The sequence below is a fragment of the Neovison vison genome, chromosome 1 (genome assembly GCF_020171115.1).
Source record: "Neovison vison isolate M4711 chromosome 1, ASM_NN_V1, whole genome shotgun sequence".
In the NCBI taxonomy this organism is placed as follows: Eukaryota; Metazoa; Chordata; class Mammalia; order Carnivora; family Mustelidae; genus Neogale; species Neogale vison.
In genome coordinates this window covers 37,439,107-37,462,128 of record NC_058091.1, presented here as the reverse complement: position 1 = coordinate 37,462,128, position 23,022 = coordinate 37,439,107, and the positions used below count along the sequence as shown (strand labels likewise).

General features: G+C 33.2%; 1 protein-coding gene across 5 annotated transcripts in view; it reads right to left on the bottom strand.

The window, feature by feature from the left end:
• EPHA7 (EPH receptor A7) overlaps positions 1-23,022 on the bottom strand; it is a 171,206-nt gene that overhangs the window by 7,805 nt on the left and 140,379 nt on the right. The window contains exons 6-14 of one of the 5 annotated variants that reach the window (XM_044245415.1): positions 22,078-22,202; positions 19,276-19,459; positions 14,003-14,111; positions 13,243-13,298; positions 9,242-9,367; positions 8,217-8,402; positions 7,555-7,616; positions 5,694-5,903; positions 4,828-4,977 (exon numbers count right to left, since the gene is read on the bottom strand). In XM_044245415.1, the coding sequence (XP_044101350.1) occupies positions 4,828-4,977; positions 5,694-5,903; positions 7,555-7,616; positions 8,217-8,402; positions 9,242-9,367; positions 13,243-13,298; positions 14,003-14,111; positions 19,276-19,459; positions 22,078-22,202 (1,208 nt within the window). Of the gene's footprint in view, positions 1-4,827; positions 4,978-5,693; positions 5,904-7,554; positions 7,617-8,216; positions 8,403-9,241; positions 9,368-10,589; positions 10,674-13,242; positions 13,299-14,002; positions 14,112-19,275; positions 19,460-22,077; positions 22,203-23,022 lie in introns of those variants that run through there. The other 4 variants (XM_044245420.1, XM_044245427.1, XM_044245435.1 and 1 more) reach the window with 4 other exon arrangements.

The window sequence follows — 23,022 nt, the reverse complement described above, 5'->3', positions numbered from 1 at the left end:
AGCACTAGAGAATATTTCAGGGAAACTTCAGCTTCAGGGAGCACACATTGGCATAATCCAAGATATACATACCCTTTGAGGGGAAACCTGATGATGGGGGATGATTCAGACACAAACTGAATCTAAAGGTTCTACAGTTTTTATTTGGTTAACTGCATTTTATTCCCAGTTGGAAGAGTAAAAGGTACTTTCTGCAAATAGTTATACATTCTTGGAAACAACAAGGCACACAGGTAAAATGGTTGAACCTACGTTTCTTAGGGCATTATGTAATTATTCACAAAATTCATTTAAGACATCTTCTTAAAACGACCGGAAACCTGTTGGACAGGGATTCTTCTGTCCAAGAGATGCTTTTCTTCCTGATTTTGTGGTTTACAGGTAGATCTAGCCTTAATATTCTAATAGAAGTCCAAGAAAACAGAAAAATATTAAGCAATTTCTAATTCTAGATAGGTCCGAGATTAATAGGAAGTGACTTTGGTAAATGACATGTATTTAGGGAGCACTTCTTTGGTATATACTGTAAAGAAATACTTAGAAATAAAAACAAAAGTTTCTTGCTGAAAAGTGTTTCAGTATTATTACAGTATGATCATTGTAATTAGGAGAAAAAGGAATACAGAAAGACCCTATGATACAGGGCCTGTAATAATTCAAAATGGGATCTAACATGATTGACTTCTGCTCTTTGCTCATGCTCATTTCCATTCCATTAACTTCACAATAATATATGACCCACATTTTATGCAATTAAATATTCTGGACCACACATATGGGATGATGGCAAAGTTTTACCAAAAAAGATCACAATTTTGTTTCTATCATAATATGAAAAATAAAAACTCATAAATCAGTGGTGACTTTTAAAAGGAAAAGGGAAAAGAAAAAAAACAGGGCTCACAATTTAACGAGAGTAAGTTTAAAGTGTATTATATTTTTGAAACTCTTAAAAAACGTCTTCTAGGGGTGCCTGGGTGGCTCAGTGGGTTAAAGCCTCTGCCTTCAGCTCAGGTCATGATCCCAGAGTCCTGGAATCTAGCCCTGCATTGGGCTCTCTGCTCAGCGGGGAGCCTGCTTACTTCTCTCTCTGCCTACTTGTGATCTCTTGTTTGTCAAATAAATAAATAAAAATCTTTAAAAAAAATAAAAAGTCTTCTAATGAACCATTTTAATAATTTATGGACATGTAATTATTTTTATCATCTTATGCCTAACTGTTAGTTAAACTAACAATTTATTGGTTTAACTTAAAGTGAGAAGAAATGACTTTGTTGAGTACTATAAACAGAAAATATGTAATCTATATATATAAAATATAATCTATATGAAGAATTTCAGAATTTCAAAATTTGAGGGTAAAAGTTTTATTTGAACTAATTAACACACATTTAATTAAAAATAGCTACTGTGAATGCTAAGAGTATTTTCAATTTCTGTAATATTTATTATCTTTGACTGAATTTACACACAGAAAGATCTTTCTTTGAAAGGTCATTACAGAAAGGGCCAAACATCTTTTTAAGAAAAAAGAAAGAAAACTAGAAATTTATTTGGGAAGCTCACTCTCAATTTTAATAGCAAATAACTAAATTCTAACTGTTCCCATTGCAGTGAAAATTCAAGAAAATTATAAATACATGCACATACAATAAGAATCCATTCAAGTGTTAATCAAACAATAACCTGTTTGGATGTGGTCATCATCAAACACATGCATATTATCTTTTACCAAGTTTTTCTTACTCACTGCCCTATCCAGCATGCAAATAAACCTTTTTGGATACTACCTTACTGACTTCTACAGTACTCCTGGATCAGAGTGATCACAGAAACCTATTTTTATTCAGCATTCAGCCTGGAATTCTGTGGACTTGCTTACAAACATAACCATCAATTTACATATTGTTTCTCATGGGTGTCAAAAGTCTTAAAATCCAAGGCATTTGAAATTTGAAGGCTTTCTAAAATCCCTGATAAATTCCTGTCAACTAAATTTGAACAATGTAAAGATAATTAATTCACTTGATAAAACAATATAAACTAATTAAAAATAATAATATTTGGTTAGATCTGTTGAAAGTAAACTTCCCAGAAAACACAATCTATTCGCAAATACACAAGATTTCCATATGCATCGGTGGTTGTCAGATCTCTTAAGTCTCTCCATGAACTCCTACCAGAGACTTAAAATAAAAAAAATTTTATCTAGAGAATTTTTTGCCAGAATGAAGTTCATTATTTTGAATTACTCATTTTTTTTTACCATTTGCATTTTGAAACTCATTTTTTTAAAGATTTTATTTATTTATTTGAGAGAGAGAGAGAGAGAGAGAGAGAGAGCATGAGAAGGGGTAGGGTCAAAGGGAGAAGTAGTCTCCCTGCCAAGCAGAGAGCCCAATGCGGGACTCAATCTCGGGACTCCAGGATCATGACCCACGGCAAAGGTGGTCACTTAACCAACTGAGCCACCCAGGTGCCCCTGCATTTTGAAACTTAAACATGTAATTGCTCAAATAGCACTTCAACAACGTAAGTATAAATAATGGGCATTATCCTATAAGAGAAATATTAATATAAATTTTACTATAAAAACAACTGTGTAGGTAATCTCTTACTATTATAGAAACATGTGTCTGAATTTATAATTCAGACCTTCATAATTACAAAAAAAGAAGAAAGGTGAGTGCTAAATGTTCTAGGTCAGAAGTAAATATCCCTGTAGACATAATTTCATTTGATCAGTAAAAATATTTCTTAATTCTTGTACACTAATTATATATTTTTGACATTTCATTTTCAGGAAAAAAAAACAAAGAACATTTAAGGAATTCTAAAAATTAAAATTGAAGATTTTTTTTCTTCTTAACCATTTCTCTTATTTGTTTTTTGGAAGTTAAGTGAACTTTGAATTTAAGTCATCTTCTATTCCTGTCATTCTTTTATGTTTGAATCTAGTATAGAAGGAAGGTGTCAAAAGAAATGAAACTCCACCAAATGTCTAGGGAATGTAAATATTTCTCTTTCTCTGCCCCAAGGATTTGTTTGCCCACATTTTGACAGTCCATGAAATCTTTGACACTGAGTCCTGTCAAATATTAACAACTTTGCCTCTGCCAAACGGACTCATCATTTAGACTTTTATCTTTAAAAAACAGAAACCAAAACCAAAAAAACAAAAAAGTTTCATGTCATCTCTCAGTTCAAAACACAAAAACATCCAGATGATTTAAAAGTTCCACCTCTTCAGGCTGTGAGCTTTTCAGTTAATTCAGAAACTTGTTCAACCTTACCAACAAATGATCTGACTTTAGTTGTCAAAAACGAACCATTTAGAATCTTAGGAATTTGACACAGTAAATTCTAAAAATAACCCCCCAATACTGATTTCATATAACAATGTTTGAGACCCCTTTATGAAAAATAACTCAATTTTATCTTTAGTCAGCTTCTGTTGCTGTCCATGTCTATAATACTTCAAGAATTCACTACTCCAGTTTGCTAGTCACATCCTTCTTTTAAATGGCAATACAGACTTTTCTCAAGCACCACTTACTTCTTTACTCATTGAGAACATGTATTTTTTTTTTAAAGATTTCATTTATTTATTTGACAGACAGAAATCACAGGTAGGCAGAGAGGCAAAGAGAGAGGAAGGGAAGCAAGTTCCCTGCTGAGCAGAGAGCCTGATGCGGGCTTGATCCCAGGACCCTGGGATCACAACCTGAGCCTAAGGCAAAGGCTTTAACCCACTGAGCCACTCCTTCATCAAGTCTTTCACCAATCTGCCCCAAGTTAATCTGTATATCAAGTCACTACCAATGTGCACATCTCTGTTCTAGGGTAGGGAGTCTATTTGGTTCATCTCTGCACACTTTGCTAAGCTTTTGCTTCTGGACTATTCAGTACACCCCCTTGGAAAATTCTCTCATTAGCTATGAACCAAAGTCTTCTCAGATTTCCAGTTCAAATCCAGAGTACGTTCCTAGATTTTACACTTGCTCTACTTTTATCCAAATTTCACTCACATTTTCAGTAAGTTGAACTGTATGAATCTGCCAGTATTTGAACATTTCTGACTTACGTGAATACCAATTTCATAAAATCCAACCTAACAGAAGCAAATATTCATTTGCACTTATGCTATATTATTTTATAAATGGTTTCTTGGTGTGAGATGTATGCCCCCAAGAACTGCCATCACCTTCTTTTCTCAAAGGATAACAGCATGTTTTATGCCTTAGTGTATATCACGATGCATATTTAGTTAAGTGCTAGCTTGTTAGGAATTTCCAAGAGCACTCCCATTGTGATTACATTCTAAAATATCACTACAAAACACTTACCAAAACTGATCATAACATCGAGTTTGTCTCATGAAATGAAAATTTAATCAGATCAACCAACAACAGATAATTTAAATCCGTTTTCTCAGGACTTTAAAAGAAAAAGAAAGATAAGCTTCGAAGACAAAATAAAACACTGTCTTCCTTCCCCTCCTCTCTGCAAATGATTCTTCCACTCGTGTGACTTTCCCACTAGAGATGTGCAAGCACAGCATCATTATCTTTATTAGGACAACATATCTTTTGTATGCTTCTATTACGGGGAGAGATTTAAAAAAAAAAAAAAAGAAGCAATTCTTCAGAATGAAATTAACTGAACCATTAATTTACGGTAATCTTTATGGAAATAACTGTGACAACTCAGCAATCCTATTTTTCTAATTCTATGAAAGTTTCTTCTTAGGAGCCATGACCTACATGTTCCAATAACAATGGACATTAATGTATGAAATCTTTTTCATTTAACGGGTGTAACACCTACATCTTGATTTGACATGTCCCAGTAAGGTCTTTCTCCATAAGACATAACTTCCCACATGACTATTCCATAGCTCCATACATCACTGGCTGATGTGAATTTCCGGTATTGGATGGCTTCGGGTGCTGTCCACCTTACTGGAATTTTTCCACCCTGTTATAAAAAGAAATTGAAATTTTAAATATGCATAATAACTTATAATTCATTTATAGCAGAACTATAAAGCTGCAGTTAAACACTTGTATATTTGGTTAGCAATTCAGCAACATCTCATCTATCCATCTTGAATCTCTCTAAGTGTATTTAAATGTACTAATCTGTTTTTAAAATGTCATTACAAGTTTTCATTTTTAAGGCAACTCAATTTAATGGCCCCTTAGGCTGTCTTAGGGCAAGAGTCTAGTCAAAGGACAATGACAAATTAAGCAACATAACTAGGAAAAGGGAATGAAATATAAGGAATTTAACTAAATCCTCATTTCTTTTCTTTTTTTCCTGATCTCATGAAAGTTGTAAGAATTAGTAGCATATTTAATATTCTTTTAAAATCTTTATTTCAAATAGGATTACATTTCTCTGCTACAATTACGAGAGCTAGCAACTAGATGTTATTGTATAAAACTGTATATTATGTATATAAACACCCTGATTATAATAAGACAAGCATGTTGCCATTCTGATCTTACTTCTCTTAGTCTACATGTAGAGTGGAAAAGCAGCAGTGATTCTTCTAAAAGGAGAAAACAGCATCAACAAAAATCTGAGATAAATCTGCCTCTTTTCTACTGTTGAGATTCATATTAAGTCCTGCTTCCTCTGTTGGAAAACCTTGGGAAGACAAAGAAGTGCGGAAAGAGACTTTTTCTTACAGTTGTTGTATAGACAGCTTCTGGATCATCCTCTATAACCCGGGACAGGCCGAAATCGGACACTTTACAAACAAGATTGCTGTTGACAAGAATATTGCGAGCTGCCAGGTCCCTGTGAACGTATCCCATATCGGCCAAATATCTCATTCCAGCAGCAATTCCTCTCAGCATTCCTACTAACTGAATGACAGTAAATTGCCCATCGTGTTTCTACAGGAAGACAAGAATAAAAGTCCTTTACTTTCAAAGGAGGACAATTGTTGTGAAAACTGCACTCTAGTCATTTACTACAGTATAATAGGAATTATTAACCAATTTTCTACATAATACAGACATCTGTGAAAAATAAAGTGGTTGTTGATTCAACTGACCTTCAGATAATACAAAAAAGTTTTGGTAATCGTTTAGTGATTTAATAATCGTTTAGTTATTCTTACTGATTAAAAATAGTTTCAGGTTGTGCAGATCAAAAAGTTGTGCAGACTCAAAAAGTATACACTGATTTTTGAGTCAAAGTTAGGGAATGGAATATCTGAAAATATTATCCCTGACAAGTAATTATTTTTTGTTATCTGCTAAAAATTATGTAAATAATCTAGAAATACATAAAGCGATGAAGACACATATATTGAGATATGTTTTTCTCCAAATAATAAAAAAGGGAAAGGAGAAAGTTTTTGATTAAAGATGAAGAAAAACTAAGAAGTAGAAAGTGGTTATCCTGGCTGACTTTGTTTTCATTCTGTATTTTTCCTTATTTTGCTGTTGGCGGGAACATTACTTGGAACAAAGATTCTCTAAAACAGATGCACTAGCAAATGGATTTGAGAGCTCTACTGCAACCAGACAGGCCACCATCTATTTCTAAACCATTATTTTAAGATTTTATTTATTTATTTGACAAAGAGAGAGGGAGGCAGAAAGAAAGGGAGAAGCAGGCTCCCTGCTGAGCAGAGAGCCCCTATATGGGGCCGGATCCCAGAACCAGCCCAAGGCAGACACTTAACCAACTGAGCCACCCAGGCACTCCTCCAAGCCATTTTTAATTCACAGATTTCTCCAACTGAATTGTAAATACGTTGCATGAGGATATTGGTTTGAGTTGATAAACTTGCTAGGTGATGCTTTATTCCAAAGAAGTGATAGTTATGCATATCATAATGGTGCAGAAATAAAAATTTCTCTAAATCTTCAGATTGTTTACGATTTAAGTTGAATGTATCATTCCAGATTATGTATGATAAAACTGCATGTTCTCTTATTCTTTAGACTATTTTCTCCTTGCCATTTAGAAAAATGTTAACATGTGTTTATTCTTAGGTGAAAAGTCTCAAAGCAAAATTGTGTATGTTTATATATTTAGAATTTATTACAAAATAATCACATATTATTAATTTTCAAAATGTTAGTAATTCTATCTTCCACATTCAGTGTTCATATAGCAATATGATAGAAATGGTTCCACGCAGCAGAACTGGGATCATCGTGCTAATAACGAATGCTCATCTCACTTTTTAGTCTTCTCTGTATTATCCCTTCCTACTGAAAAAGTAAAATGTTACTCTACAACATGTATTCAAATTAAAGGGCTTCTGGTAGGTAACCTCTGTACTTGAGGGAATGTGTTAATAAGTACTATTGTTTAAATCACAATGTAGCAATTCCTGGCTCAAAAGGATTCTAGTTCAAACCAGACTAGGATTCTGATTTTTAATCTCATCTGTTTTTCTAAAAGCAATTTTCTTATCTGTTAAAGTTTATAATGTTTATTTTTATACTGTAAAAAAACAGTTATTATTAAGTTATTATAGTTGTAGTATGTATAGTATATTTAGAATGAGAGGATAATTTTGGTACCTACCCTGAGAAATGCATCAAGGGCTCCATTTTCCATGAATTCTATTACTATCATGACTGGTTTCCCTAAAATTAAAAAAAAATGCACACACACATATATATACATATATATATATCTATAAGGAAAAAAAAAAGCATTGCTTCAGGAACCATAACCTAAACTTCAGGCTTATTCCCATTCTCACCCTTTATAAAAAATGTGGTGCTCTTCTGAAAGGCTGAATGGGTGAGCTGTGAGTGTTTCTAACATCCCCAGTGCTGCTGTTAAACTCAGAGTCTGGAAGTTTGTTTGGAAGACGGTTATGATTCACAATTAAACAACAAAGTCAGTGTGTTCTTCTGACTTCTGCTCTCTGAACAAGACTCAGAAAAAATGACACTTGATATAAAATGTAAACACTAAAACGTATCACTTTTATGGCTACTGAAGCTGAATGAAAATATCAGTCACTCTGTCTATCAGATTTATTCTTTAATTCTGCCTTCATTTAATCCTGAATTTTTTCAGAGGTAGTCACATAAAAGAAGAAGTTAGTCCATAATATACCAAGAAAAAAAATTCATTTAGAATATGCAATATATTCATGACTTGCTTTTTTGATTAGGTACAAAATAACACTTTTTTTCTGACAGTCAGGGTGATAAATGAAAGATATCAATATCTACCTCTTGTAACCACCCCTTCCAAATGGACAACATTTGGGTGGTCAAACTGCCCCATGATGCTTGCTTCACATAAAAAGTCTCTCCTTTGTTTTTCTGTGTAACCAACTTTGAGGGTTTTTATGGCTACTGCAACATCTCTTTTCCCTGGAAGTTTCAAACGACCACTGCAGACTTCTCCAAATTCTCCTGAAGTAATAGAACAGGCAAGTGTATTTTAATCTCAAAAATATTTCTTCTAGCAAAGTAAATGCATAATTCTAAAAACACTTTTAAGCTCCCTAAACTATCTGTTATACAAACTGTTTTTTTAACTGGATCAAGGCAAACTTTTTAAGGAAAAAAACACAGATTTGAAATAATGTATTTAATGTACACTGATGATTAAAGCATAAGGGCACATTTGCAAATTCTGAACATTGCTATTTCTTTTGCTGTTTGAAAAGCAAATATTTTTTAAAGATTTAAAAGTCTGGAACTCATATGCACCATGACTGCTAAATCTAAGGGAGTTGGATCCAATATGCATAATTACTCTGAAAATATGTTGTATATGTAGGAAATAATATCCCTTTTAAATAATTTATACAAATTAATTTTCTGCATGGAATTAAACAGCTAACTGATACCTACAAATACATGAAAAAAGAGATAAAAATGAAAGCCCGGCAAGAAGACGGTTGATCAAGTAAGAGAAAATGTAGGAACATTCTAATTAAAAAAAAAAAAAAAAATACTGAGGCATTCCCTAAACAACAGGCCAGAACTATTATGCAGTAGCTTTCAGTAGAACACTATCTTAAAAATCCAACAGAAGATAAAAGATATAGAGATTCTCTGTGGCATATGCTTCTTTTTCACCTTTTTCTTGAGCTCTCATAAACAAGTACAGCCTCATTGCTTCCAACAGTTCAGGTAAATGCAAAAGTTCTATACTTGAGGTATAATTATTTGCCTGTCATTATGATATATGACTTTCGATCCTGGCTAAATGGAACAGCTGAACAAGGAAGCTACAACAGCCTTACCTGCACCAATCACACGCTCAATTTTAATACAGGAGGCATCTAGCTCCTTGGCGAATTGATGGACAGCTCTATTTGGATCCTCATAGGTTTCAGGGTCAATGTAGGTTTTGGTGCCTGGAAATTTAACTGTAATGATGTAAGAAAGCATGACTGTGATGAAGCAAAGCACTTATTGTGCAGTCAGCCCAGGAATTTCATTATGCAGAGTGCTCCTTGGAACAGTGAACTTGCTTCCACATCACCTGAGTCACAGCAGTTTTAACAGACTACTTCAGTCTGTTGGCGTATAGGTATTATCTGCAAGCTTCTATAGGTAACATAGGATCCAGCTCATAGGTTACGAACTGAATTGCTTTTCCAGTAAATCAACAAAAGACATCACCAAAATTCTCTGACATGACTCTTATCAGACTGGAGGTTTAATTAAATTCACTGCTATCATGGCATAGTTCAAGCCATATTGAGGTTTGTAATGGACTTGGAAACACATTTGTAAATCTATCAGTCAGTCAATCAATCAAATTAATACACTGGGAAAAGAAGACATTTCATTTACAGGTAGCCTACTACACTGACAGCAATATTAAAAACATTTAGACATCTTACTTATTCTTTTGATTTATTTTCTTAAAGACCAGCCACTGTTGACATATACATAAAATTAGTACAAGATATGAGGGACTGCTATCACAGAATCAGAGAGAAATCTACTAAAGACACAGTTTCATCTTCACCTTGAAGGGCAGTAGAGGCCAGATGTACAAAATGCAGAGTAAAGTTAGAAAATTTACAATATTCCTGGGATCTGCTAACCATGTATGACAGCAATTTGAAAGAGGAATGGTTTATATGAACTTTCAATTATAAGGCTCTGGAAGGAGGTAGCCAATATGCCTCAGAAAAGGTAGTCAAAATTCAAACAACATAGAATCATCTTAAAAGTTAAAATCTTCTTAAAATGCACCCAGAAGCATGCAGGTAACAGATAATGCTAAGTCAACTTTAAATGAAATTCAATTACAATAATGTATTCCAAATCTAATCATTTGGTTAAAGACAAAGATAAGATAGATAGGCATATATTTGGTTATATTAATGCAATAAAAAGAATTACACTATATCCTCAAAAAAACTTTATTGTTTTTAACAAAGCCACTGAACAATCTTTTCATTAAATCTTACTATTTTGAGAACAATATATTTCTTTATGTATTACACTACAGCCTAACTGTGCTTATGTCATCACATTAAATTAAAATTATATTTTAAAAATAAACACATAACAAACAAAAAGAAGCAGAATGTCTAAAGAAAATGGGTTTAAAAAATCTTGATTTATTCTGCTGTAGTTGATTGTTTATCCAAAATTGATTGTCTTAAACAATTATTGTTGCAGTTTATAAAACTGACAGATGCTCATTTGTTACTAAAGCTGAACATGAAAAAAAAAACACAAGAAGAAAAGAGAGAGGGTATAGAAAGAGAAAAGAGAGAAGAAGGAGTACAGGGGAGGGGGGGGAAGAGAAAAAGAGAGAAGGGAAGAAAACAATAGGTTAACCTCCTAGATTGGCAGGCAGATGGAGAATGAGCCATCTTCTCCCTTTTTATTTTCTTTCTTTCTTTCATTGTTTTTTTGGTTTTGTTTTGTGATAAGGGAGCTAGATTGGAGGTAACCTTCTGCATCTCAAATGGGTCTCTGATGGTTCTTTATTCAAGCTGTCATAAAACATTTTGACAGGCCAGAGCAATTTTGGCATAAAAACATGAAATACTGCCCAGCCTGGATTCAAAGACATTGTTAGAAGAAATGGTAGGAGGAAACAAAATGTAAATTGGAATTGCTTCACTAAACTTCTCCATTGTGTTTACGTCTTTAAATGTAGCACTTGGGGCCATGGAGAGTTGAGGGCGCCTGATACAAATGACTGGACATTCTATTAAATTCAGTGCTCTAAAAGCTAGTTAAATGGTTGCTTTCATGTTTCTGTAAAAATTCAATCTGGTGTCTTAGCACCTAAGAAAATTGTCTGTATACTAACGAAATAAAAGGACACCAACTTGTAAATAGCTGGTGACCATAGCTTTGTACTTTACGTATTTTAGATACAGCTATAAAATCAAATAAAATGCCTGGTACTCATCAAATGACAAAAAAAGATATCCTGTAAAAAAGGTGACTTGAAAATATCAAGCGTTTACCAGGATAGGATACTGTTAAGTGCACTTTAGTTTTTCATTATTCATTTAAAAATGGATGTTTTAAGATAAGAAAAACATTAACATAATTTCTGAATAGGTTGGTTTGTTGTTTCTCTCAATTTAAGTGTATGAGCTTTTTTGTTTTAATATCTCATTTCCATTTCTCATGAGTGTTAAATATCTTAAAACCACCATTGACATTTTGTTCTGGGGATGAAAACTGTTTTTATATATCATTTATCTCGTCTATGTCAGCAAGGAAGACATGCAGCTCTATTTTTGTCTGATTACAAACTTGATGTCAAATGTAAAAAAAGCAAATGGCATCAAAATATTAAAACTGAGTGATGACAATTTAGCATAAGGCTATACACCATGTTTTAGATAAGCCATGTTTCAATTTACCTTCTGCATTAACCTGAAAGCTAAAAGCAAATAAGCTACAATGTATTTGATAATTTGGGGATGTGTCAGATATATTGAGTAAAGGAAAGAAAAGTGACATACTGATGAAGGTAAAATTAAATGATTCAGTTATCAAATTGTTCACAAAATGGGTAGAATTGGGCATTTTAGGAATCTCGTCTAGATACATATTAAACTAGATATAAAAGTTCAGGCATTCAAGTTTTGATTTACTTTTTCCCCTGGGGGAAGATATTCTCTCATGTTGGGAAAGACAAAAAAAATGTAACCTCCATTTTTTCTGTGTATCTCTATAAACCGCCTATGGCAAATTCATCATTGGTAATAATAGTAACGGTAATAACAATGCTCACAATTTATGACTTTAAACCACACATTTTCTTGATTGATGTTTATACATTTTTGTGACTTTAGGATGGGTACATGACAATATCTTCTTAGATACTGACAAAGTAATTTGATAAATAACACAATGATTGATATAATTCTTAGGCCAGTTAGGAAATTCATCTATCCATGAGAAATTTTAGTAAATATTATGCTACCAAGAAAAATAATAAATATAATTGTCTTTTTATATTTTCAAGGATTAACAATAAAAGAGTGGGTTTGGATAAGAACATCATTAAGTGTCCGAACTCAAATCATAGGATCATGAGATCTTTACTCTGGCTACGTGAAGTAATAATATTTATTTGCATAGCTCTCATTTTTTCCCTGGTCATCCACATTGCAACAGGAATAAGATTAATGCACAGGGGCATCTACTTCCTTTGGTTTCCAAAGACCTCTTCTGAATATGACTTCTAAAATCAACTTTTAAAATCAGGTAACCCAAGACCCCCAGAAAAACAGTGGAAGATTGAATCCTATTATTATGAAATTGATATCAAGGGAAATATCTACACAACAGACAATGTATAGTAGCTGAAGAAAAAGAGGCTCCATAGCTTGGCCTTTCATGGTAGCATCGCTCATTGAGTGGGAAAACAAGGTTCTGCCCTTCTACTTCTAAATGAATTCCTTAGCTAGAATATAGGCCATGCAACTTGTAATGGATTCTTGTTAGAATGGTATGAAATACTTGGGCAAAATTTGCAAAACGAAAAATCGTGACATAAAAGCAGCTAAATATCTTGCAGTAATATTAAAATTTCTTGTGAGAGATTATATTTCTCAAGCTATTCCATGTTTTTAAAATTCACATCATATGATTTTCATTCTAAATATCCTGTTCAAATGCTTTAAAGCAACATTTTGAGCTCATTACGTACTTTCAAGCATGAGACATTAGGAATTTTTTTCATGCCAATGCTAACAACCAGGTGTCTGTATTAATTGGGGTACATAATAATAAAGAAAAACCAAACACTTACAATGAAAGTAAAGCTCTTCATCCCCTTCTTGGTCAGCTTTGCTATAACCACAGTGCCTAGAAAAAAAATCAGATTTGTGATGATCTCAGCCAATAATCTTACTTTATATATTTAAAATTCAGTACAACTGCTTTAATTCTTTGACAACATGCTAGTTAGAGCAATAAACAAAATACAAAAAAAAAATCTTGTCCATAGTTTGAACTCATTGATAATAATATAGTAACTCATAAGATTAAAAGAAGTACAAAATATGAAGTACTTGTGTGAGATAATGTAAAGAGAACATACTTTATAAATTTAAATTTATCAGTGAGTGAATATTTGCTTATACTTTTATCTGAAAAACAATAGCGATAACAAAAGATTTTAAATGGTTTGTTTCCACTGACCGAGGAACTAAATGTGTACATCTTTCCTCAGCTATCTCCTATATTTATGGTGAAAACCTAACTAAAAGTAACCAAAAAAACACACCCCATAGAAATTACAATGCTCATTGCACTTAAAGGCAATAAATGATTAAGCTCATACTGTATTTGACCTTGGGAGAAGGGAATTTATTGACCTTTAATATTTCATATTTACTTTCAAAGTTCTAATACAAAGTTACTTACTTACTTACCTACCAAGTTACTTACTTATAAAGTTCTAATATTTCATATATATTTCGATTTGTACACTAAATAGTAATAAGTTGACATAATTCTGAAAAGTCAATACATTTTCTGCTAAAGATTAGAACAAATTTGTGTTCTACCTTCTTCCAATGATGAAGCCAAAGACCATGAACACCAAAATGATGGTCCCTGCTACTGCAACCACGGCAATTATAATAACAGGATTCTGTTCACTGGAGACGGCTGTCGCTGGAAAGAGAGGAAAATAGGCTCAGAAATACTCAACACCATGTAAGAACTTGAGAGGGTAAACAAAATCTTATGAATAAGAAATATCTATGCCTTTTAATTCACCTCTAATTTTAAATAAATGCATTATGTTGTAATAATATCAACTTAAATAAATGCTGTTTTGTGGGGTTTTTCTTTTGCATTTTAAGGGCGTGGTAAGGACAATACTTTCATCTATTTTATATTACTCAGCTATAAAAGATGCCTATAAAATGCATTATTGAATGGCTAACTCCTGCTTAGTTGCTGAAAACTTAGTTATGAATCAACAGAGAGAAGTCTTTGATCTATAATCATTATTAAAATCTCCATTTTCTGTCCCAACAAGGTATGCGATCTTTGTGACTCTTTTTTTGATATATGAAAAAAGAAACAAAACACATACTCTGCATTTTTTCAAAGCATCTTAAGTGGTCTCTCATATTATTAATATAAAATAAAAACCATCATGGAATTACAGTATATCATCCTGATTTTATAATGTACCATAATTCAGGAAAAAGATGAGTGGAAGTATTTGTACTAATTTGACAAAGTATGCTATACACACATTTGAGAGTTTAAGATTACAGAGGAGGTAGGCTCTTTACAAAAGAGCAAACTTTTTGGAGGTACTTTAAAGAAACATTTTAGCATTATCTAATTGCAGATACTTCCTGTACAAGCCTAAGTGATTCTTCTGTGCTTATTAAGACAAGCCCAGCTGGACCTTTCTGAGAGTCTCCTTGGGAACAGTGTGTGTTTATGTGTTCTTTAAAGCAGGCCCTGATTCCAATTCCTCATCAAGTCACATGGCCTTCTCACTTCCATTTTTCCAAATTAGTGAAGTTCTACTTATATGATAATTCATAATTGTCATATTTTCCCCAGAGTATTATATTTTCTATGTCAGTACAGACTTCATAAAATAATCAAAGGAGTGCAAAAACAATGAGAAGATGCATTCCAACAAATGATCCAGTTGCAAATATCATTTAATATATAATGTCAAACTAATATAGTTTGTTTATTGCTGAAACAGTCAACAGCTGTAATCTTTAATATAAAGCAGGATGGAAAATACTACTCCTTCTTGGTGGTGGCAAGGGACTGGGTCTCCAGGGCGGTAAATTATACGTAGGAAGAGTATGTCTTGCATAAAGTTTTTCTGATTGGCCCTTCTCTATTTATCTATGTTCTCCTCTTGACAACACATTTCTTAATTGTGTATACCTATGCTAAGCTAACTATAGATAGATCTTATATCAAAAAATAGTGAGGTAGCGCCTGTGTAATAGATAGTTTCTGAACAAAGGCATACACACTCTCCCTAATTCAACCCCTGCTGATTTGCTCCCTGAGGGAATTATACAAGGGAGGGAGGCTGGGAAAAAGGAAACTTTTAGGCTTCAATTTCTGAGTTACAGCCTATTATTATTCAACAACAAAAAGGATTTCAAATATATTTGGTTTTTTTTGGCTTAGTTAGATTATTTTAAATTTTCATCTGTCTTTATGTGTGTATATATATGCATAAATCTCTATATATATTTCTCTCTCTCTCTCTCTCTCTATATATATATATATATATATATATATATTAGATATTGAGAGAGAGAAAAAAGAACAGAGTAGTTTTTTTCCTGAGGGAGGAAAAATTATACACATATGTGTAGAAATTGTTTCCATTCAATCGATGTGTCCCATGGGTCTAATTCTTTGCTTGTCTTAGGCTCAGTTCTGCCTTAGCCTCAAAAACAGAACTGCAATGAAAAACTGAATTCAGGTGAATGATGATTAGAATTTGTGAATATTTATACATTTTTATATGTACTCAGGGTCACACTTTAATCTTTCCACAGTCAAATTTATAGTTAATATTTTCATCTCCTTCATGGGTAATGAATTTTAAAAGTAATTTGTAAGTGCCATAATCATCACATTATGATTTCAAAATTGTAAAACCAGTAGTATTGATTCTGAAGAGATGGGGATTTTAGGATACATGTGCAATGGAATAATCTGTTTAATTTCCCTTTTCAAACACTGCTTAGGGGACCTCTCTTGGGTGGCACGTTCACTTTTTCCCTTCCTCCAAGAGCAGTGAATCATTGTTTCCTGACACTCTGATAGCATTGGGTCATGCACTCCAATGCTTAATTGTACGACAGAATTTGTGTACAAGTCTCTCTCCTTTAAACAGCATAATTGTGTCATGTGTCTCTCCGCATCCCTAATTCTTAGCGCAGTACTTTGTGCTAAGCCAGCAGTTCTCAAAGGGTGGACTGGAAACCCAAGGGTCCCTCAGGAGCTTTCTAGGTTATCTGCAGAGTCAAAACTATTTAATATGATGTGATGTTATTTGCCTTTTTCACTTTCATATGCTCACAGGTGCACAGCTGAGTTTTCTAGAAGTTACATGACATGTGAAAACGCCATTCCTCTGATGGCTAATGAAATGTGTGTTTGTGTGTTTTAGTTTTTTTTTTAGTTTTACTTTCTAATAGTGAATATTGATAGATATAATCCAAATAATCAAAATCTCTTTGGGCAGCCTCAGCATTTTTTAATAGAACAAAAGCTTGGGGATGGCTATGCTAAATAATAAGTAAAAGCTGACTTGAGACTTTCTGTGTGTACTCCATGTATATTAACTTAGGTAATATTTAGAATAGCATTGACTTAGATACTGCTATGCTAGTAATTAAGGTACATGAGGTCATGAAAAGTTTCACAACTAGACATGGAAGAACTGAGATGTGAAATCAGAATATGTCTCCTGGCACTGATTGATAGTGGTAATCTGTTCTATGTTGATGACTGTGAGGTCTTCATTCCTTGCTTATTTATTGAGTGTCTTCCATGTGTCAAACACTGATGGTAGGAACTGGCAAGACAATAGCAAGGAAAAGATAAATGGATTGTTCCTTCATCAACTTTACACCATGGGAGAGAATATTCAGATGATAAAAACCACAAATTCTTTTTAATACAAAAATCTAGTTTTAACATCACTTCATGTGACCTTTTGGGTTTACTACTACATCTTATTCTCTTTGAATATTAGTTGTTTAATTTTTTAAATAATGAAAATAACATTTATGGATCTCAGGAATCAATAAAAAATAGTTTGGCCCGATGTTCTCAATACAAAGTCAGCACAATGCGCAGATTCATTTTTAAAGTTTTCAAACTCAGAGGTTTAAACTGATAAGGAATGATTAGGTAATGTGATATAACTAAGGTATCTAACAAGTTTAAGTAATTCATTAGCATATGATAAATCATTCCTTAAGGTGTTTTATTATATGAGAAATCACAAAGTAATATCATGAGATCAGTCTAAATTGAAAACTACTAGAACATATCTGATACAAGACCACTGAAAACTTCACATGTTGATACCTTAATGTAAAGTGCTTTAAAATTTTTGTGGCCACTGAATATATTTGAGGTTCTGAGAGTTACTGCTTAATTTAAAAACACAGCAAACCTTAGAAGCATGTGCTGATCAAAGAGTATTTGTCAATTTGTCTTTTAAAAGACCTATAAAAATAGGGGGCACCTGGGTGGCTCAGTGGGTTAAGACTCTGCCTTCGGCTCAGGTCATGATCTCAGGGTCCTGGGATTGAGCCCCACATCGGGCTCTCGGCTCAGCGGGGAGCCTGCCCCCTCCGCCTGCCTCTCTGCCTACTTGTGATTTCTCTTGGTCAGATAAATAAAAGACCTATAAAAATATTTTTCTGAAGTCAAAATAACTGATAAAAATTGTACTGATTTAAATTACTTACAAATTTTAATTAAAAATTGAGGAAAGAAAATCACGTAATATATTTTTTAATTCATCTGTTTAGAATTTTGTGGGAGAACTATACTGGCAAGATAATGAGGTAACAGCTGGACAAACCTTGTGCCTAGCAGTAACATCTGAAGAAATCAAGAACTCCAAAATACAGAAACACACACTGATTCCTCAGGTAATGGAAGAAAAACCAGCATGGCACTCAAGCTGTTCTGAACTTAAGCTCTGACAGTAAACTGGGACACGCATTCCCACATACATCTGCTTATTTGTGGTAACCCAAAAGACACATGCATTTTTGTTATGTTCTGTGGAACTACAGAACAACAACAAAAAAAAAATGATAAAGGGGATTCAAGATACTGGGGATGTTCAATTAATTAATTAATTAATTTAAAGATTTTATTTATTTTTTGACAGAGAGATGGAGAGAGAGCACAAGTAGGCAGTGCTGCAGGCAGAGGGAGAGGGAGAAGTGGGCTCCCCACTGAGCGGAGAGCCTGATGCTGGGCTCGATCCCAGAACCCTGGGATCATGACCTGAGCTGAAGGCAGACGCTTAACATACTGAGCTAGAGCTAGTCACCCCAGTGACTAGCTTAGTCACCCCATGTTGTTCAATGTTTAGGCTGAGTGGTTGATACAGAGATATTCATTTAATTATTATTCTTAATATTTCTTTTTTTTTCCAATTTATTTATTTTTCAGAAAAACAGTATTCATTATTTTTTCACCACACCCAGTGCTCCATGCAAGCCGTGCCCTCTATATATAATATTTCATGTATACTTTAAATATATTCTCTGGTACGTTTGAAATATTTTATAAAAGAAGAAAATGGGTGATAAAAATAAATACAACTTTTAAGATCTTCTCTCTGAACTGCAATTTTGGAAATCATTGCTAAAAATCAAGAGACTTAAATTAACATAGATTTTTATAGATCATCTTTCCCTGGCCCATCCTGTGTATATCCTGGCTTCATTTTGGGGTTTCCACCTTTGATGGACACAACCAGAGTAATATTGTTTTGGATTCTATAAAAACAGCCTGTGTCAATATACAATTGAATAAGTCCTGTTTCTGTTTCTGACTTCATCTTTTCCAGAAAATCCCCAGTGCATATTAAAAAGATATATAAATTACGAGATTTTAACATTGAAAAACAAAACAGCAAATTTTAAATTGTTATTCTGTGTAACATTTACAAAGTACATACCTATGCGTATCTATTCACCTTTAAATATAAAAATAATCTTGAACCAAATCATCACCCTCAATATTGTGGGGGAAAATGTGACAGTTATAGAGAATAAGAATCCAAAGCAGAGGTGGTAATTACCTTCAAACATTTTACCTGTAGCTTCCTCTAGTGTGGCAACATCGAGTCTGGGACTGTAATTTCCATACCCAGCAGCAGTAAAAGCCCGAATCTGGAAAACATACACTGTTCCTGGCTTCAGGTTATTAATGGAAGCTGAAGTGGACTTGGTTTTTACTGTCGAATAGGTCCGTTCCCTTTGATCCTAGAAACAATATATTCAGGGAATATTTAATTGTAATTGCAACCAGGCAATCTGACAGCCAATTCTTGCAATTTATTTCAATTTGCTGCATTGTTTTTTATAAAGGGCTACATTGTACCCTGTGGAATATTGTAACATTGAGTTGTTTCTAAGATAATATAAAATGGAAATGTGAACACATGCCTTTGTTCTATAAATTTCAAAGAGAAATAATTTTGTTAAACCATTTATATGTTTTGAGCTTTTGCTTTGTTGGTAGAGGGCACAGTGGCAAGAACTATTTAGCCATAAATATAATCAAATGTCCTGTTAACCAAAACCTGGGTATGCTTGTAAAATCTATGGTTTAATAGAGGTCTTCCCTTCATAATGTAGTCTTTTAATACTTTTCCTGAATGTTATTCAGCAACAAAAGGCCATATGCAAAAAATGAGGAAAGGTATTAAATCAAGGAATTTAGCTAATATCACCACCATACTGACATATCAATTGCTTTCATTAAAAACTACATTTCTCACAGAATAGGACCACTTTTACAAAACAGTATTTAATGGAATATTTTAAATTAAAACTATCAATATAAAAGTTAAAGCACTGTATAATTTGGCAATATTTTAAACATCGCTTGGTTCAATTTTCCTCATTTTTCATGAAAACTGAGGCCTGCAGAGTTTAAAAATGCGTTTATCATAAATGATAAGACTAAGAATGAAATAATTATAAAAACCCAAGAATATAAAAAACTCCATCAAAACAATATCCAAATGAATAAAAATTTAAAGCTTAATTGGAATGACTCTTATGGCTTTTTATTTAAAAAACTATAAAAACTACATATCACAATATACAATTTTAGATAGTTTCTTATTTGTTCTATAATAAATAATGGTGCTCAACTATGTCTGACAATAAAACTATTCATTGAAATCTGAAAATGTCAGTTGGGTTGTTTGATTTGCCTTCATGCTATTTACAAAAGTCTGAATAAATCTGTGCTTAAACTGTATTTAGTGAAGCTAATTTTTGATTGTCTTAATTATAATCATTCTAAAAATTATTGTTGGTATTATAAATATATATTTATCTCAAATATAAGAAGTAGGCATAACTGATATTAGATGACATAATGATATATAGAGACCACATGCTTTCATATGTTAGAATGCAATATATTATTCTGTTCTAATAATTGCCAACTTTGTAAGTTCAGCAAATGTAGATACATTCTGTTTTGTCATACAAAATAGAAAAGAAACTATTTGAACAAATTTATTCCAGACTAAGGATGTGCAAAATATTTCCTTGCACTGTGAGAAACTATACTGTCATTTACTACTTAACACATTTTTAAAATGTATTTCATTGCTTTTGAAATCTGATGAAATTTCAGAAGGGAAAAACTATAAAGTCTTAGAGCTCACTGGAAAACAGACATAACACAACCAATAGTAAAAACAAAGATTCCTCAGAAACACAGTTGACAGGACAAGAACTGTATTTCCTGGTACACAAATAAGGTATTTAAAATGTAACTTTGGCCATGAAAGTCATGAATTAGTAATGAAAATAGTATGTAAAAATATTATAAATTTAATCCGAACATTGAAACTAATCTTAAACTGTTTTTTCTTCAAAGGGAAAAATGTATTTATTGCCAATGTACTGCATACATTTAAATTGTTCAGTCAAGTAAATTCTGCCCCCAAGATTTTCCAAAGCTTGGTCCTATTTTGAAATTCTGTCTAAATGGTTAAAGGCTATGTATATTATAGAACTTCAGCTAACATACTGAAGTGAATAAGTAACACTTGTATTAATAATAACATTAATATGAATTACCAATATTCATATTAGTAATACTAATAATTTCTGTGTTTCAAACCTTGAACCAAGTCTTTCTGTGAAGTGGAGCCTATATTCTAATTTGTGAACAGGGTGTCCACGCCCCTCCAAATAGGTCAGGAGTAAATGCATTCATACACTCAATTATATCACTATTTACTAAAACTCAGCCATTATGAAGATTAAAGGGCAGCATTTGGGCTTTAGCCATCCTATTTTTCATGGAGAAAGAAGTGTGAAGAAGTGCTAGATATGATTATTATGCCATATGTAGAACAAATTTCAGGAGGAATTTAAAGCAGCGGTACCTCATCATCTGATTCTGAATTTTGGAGGAACTACGCTATTTATCACGGAAAATGTTTTTATTTGTTCAAATGACTAAACTACTTGAGGCCACCATCATCATTAATGAAACCACATAAATAAAAGAAATCATTAAGGGCCCAAGCAGAGATCCTAAAAGAATCATTCTTCAAAAACGTGTTGAGCTGCGTGGCTCTACGGTACCAAAAAATCCTACATCTAATTATTCTATCAAAAATGGAACAAATATACCCACTAATGGAAGAGTCTCCTTTGTATAACCCAGAAATTAATACACAGAAGTCATAATTATAAGGATGAACCTGAGATGGTTATTAAAAAGGGCTAAAATTAACTATGAATTTCAAAATAGCTCCAAATAGCTGGCATAATGACCAAGTTGAGGCTACAGTGCAGGAGGATGACACGAGACACCTCGGCTGCACATTTCAGCTGTTCTTAGCGCTTACTTTCTCGTAATACTTGATTTCATATTCGGTGATGACTCCATTGGGATGCTCCGGTTCCTGCCAGGAAAGCTCGACACTCCGCTGCAGCACCTTCTCCTTCATCACTCCGCTCACTTGCGAGGGAGCTGTTTGGACAAGACATGTCAATAAACAATGAGAAAATTCACTGGATGCCGCAAATCAAATGTCACAACTGATCAGTCCCATGCTGTGCCAGTTTCATTAAGGTAAAAGAAAGCACCTTTTCATAGCTCACAATTCAGAAGCTAATGAATATTCAAACAGGACCTTATTACTGTTCATAAACCTTAATAGAAATTTAAATTAAAGTGCAAACAGCAGAAGATAGCATTGTTCAAGTTAGTGAAAAATGGAAATGATGGGGCTGAGAATGACAATTAAGCAAATGAATGCTAATTAAGGCTACAAAATATGATTTCAGATTAATCTCCAGTGATAAACTAAGTCCAAATATTTACTTCACATGCGGTGGCGATATACTTTTTAAAAGAAAAAAAGATTTTAATGCTGTGTAAGAATAAAATATATGGAATGGCTACTTTAGTCTTCAATTAAAGGGACCACACTTTTTAAAAATGTTTTTATGTTTTAACTGTGTGTGTGTGTGCTTGTGTGTGTGTGTGTGTTTGTACGTGTTCGCACACAGATAAGTGTTGGCTGCTTTAGCATTCTCGCATCTTGACCTAATGAAGTGTAAAAACTTTTTCCCAAGGTTAATTGGAATTCTTTGAGAATACACACACACACACACACACACACACACACACAGAGCTAGGCTCTTGCACATGTAATTTCTGTCTACGTAACCTAGGTTTCAAGCTTTGATAGAAGCAATTCAAGCTACAATTTTGCTCTCTCTTTCTATATAGATAATAATATGCTCAGAGTCCTTTCATTCTAATTAGTGGCATATACTCTTTTTGG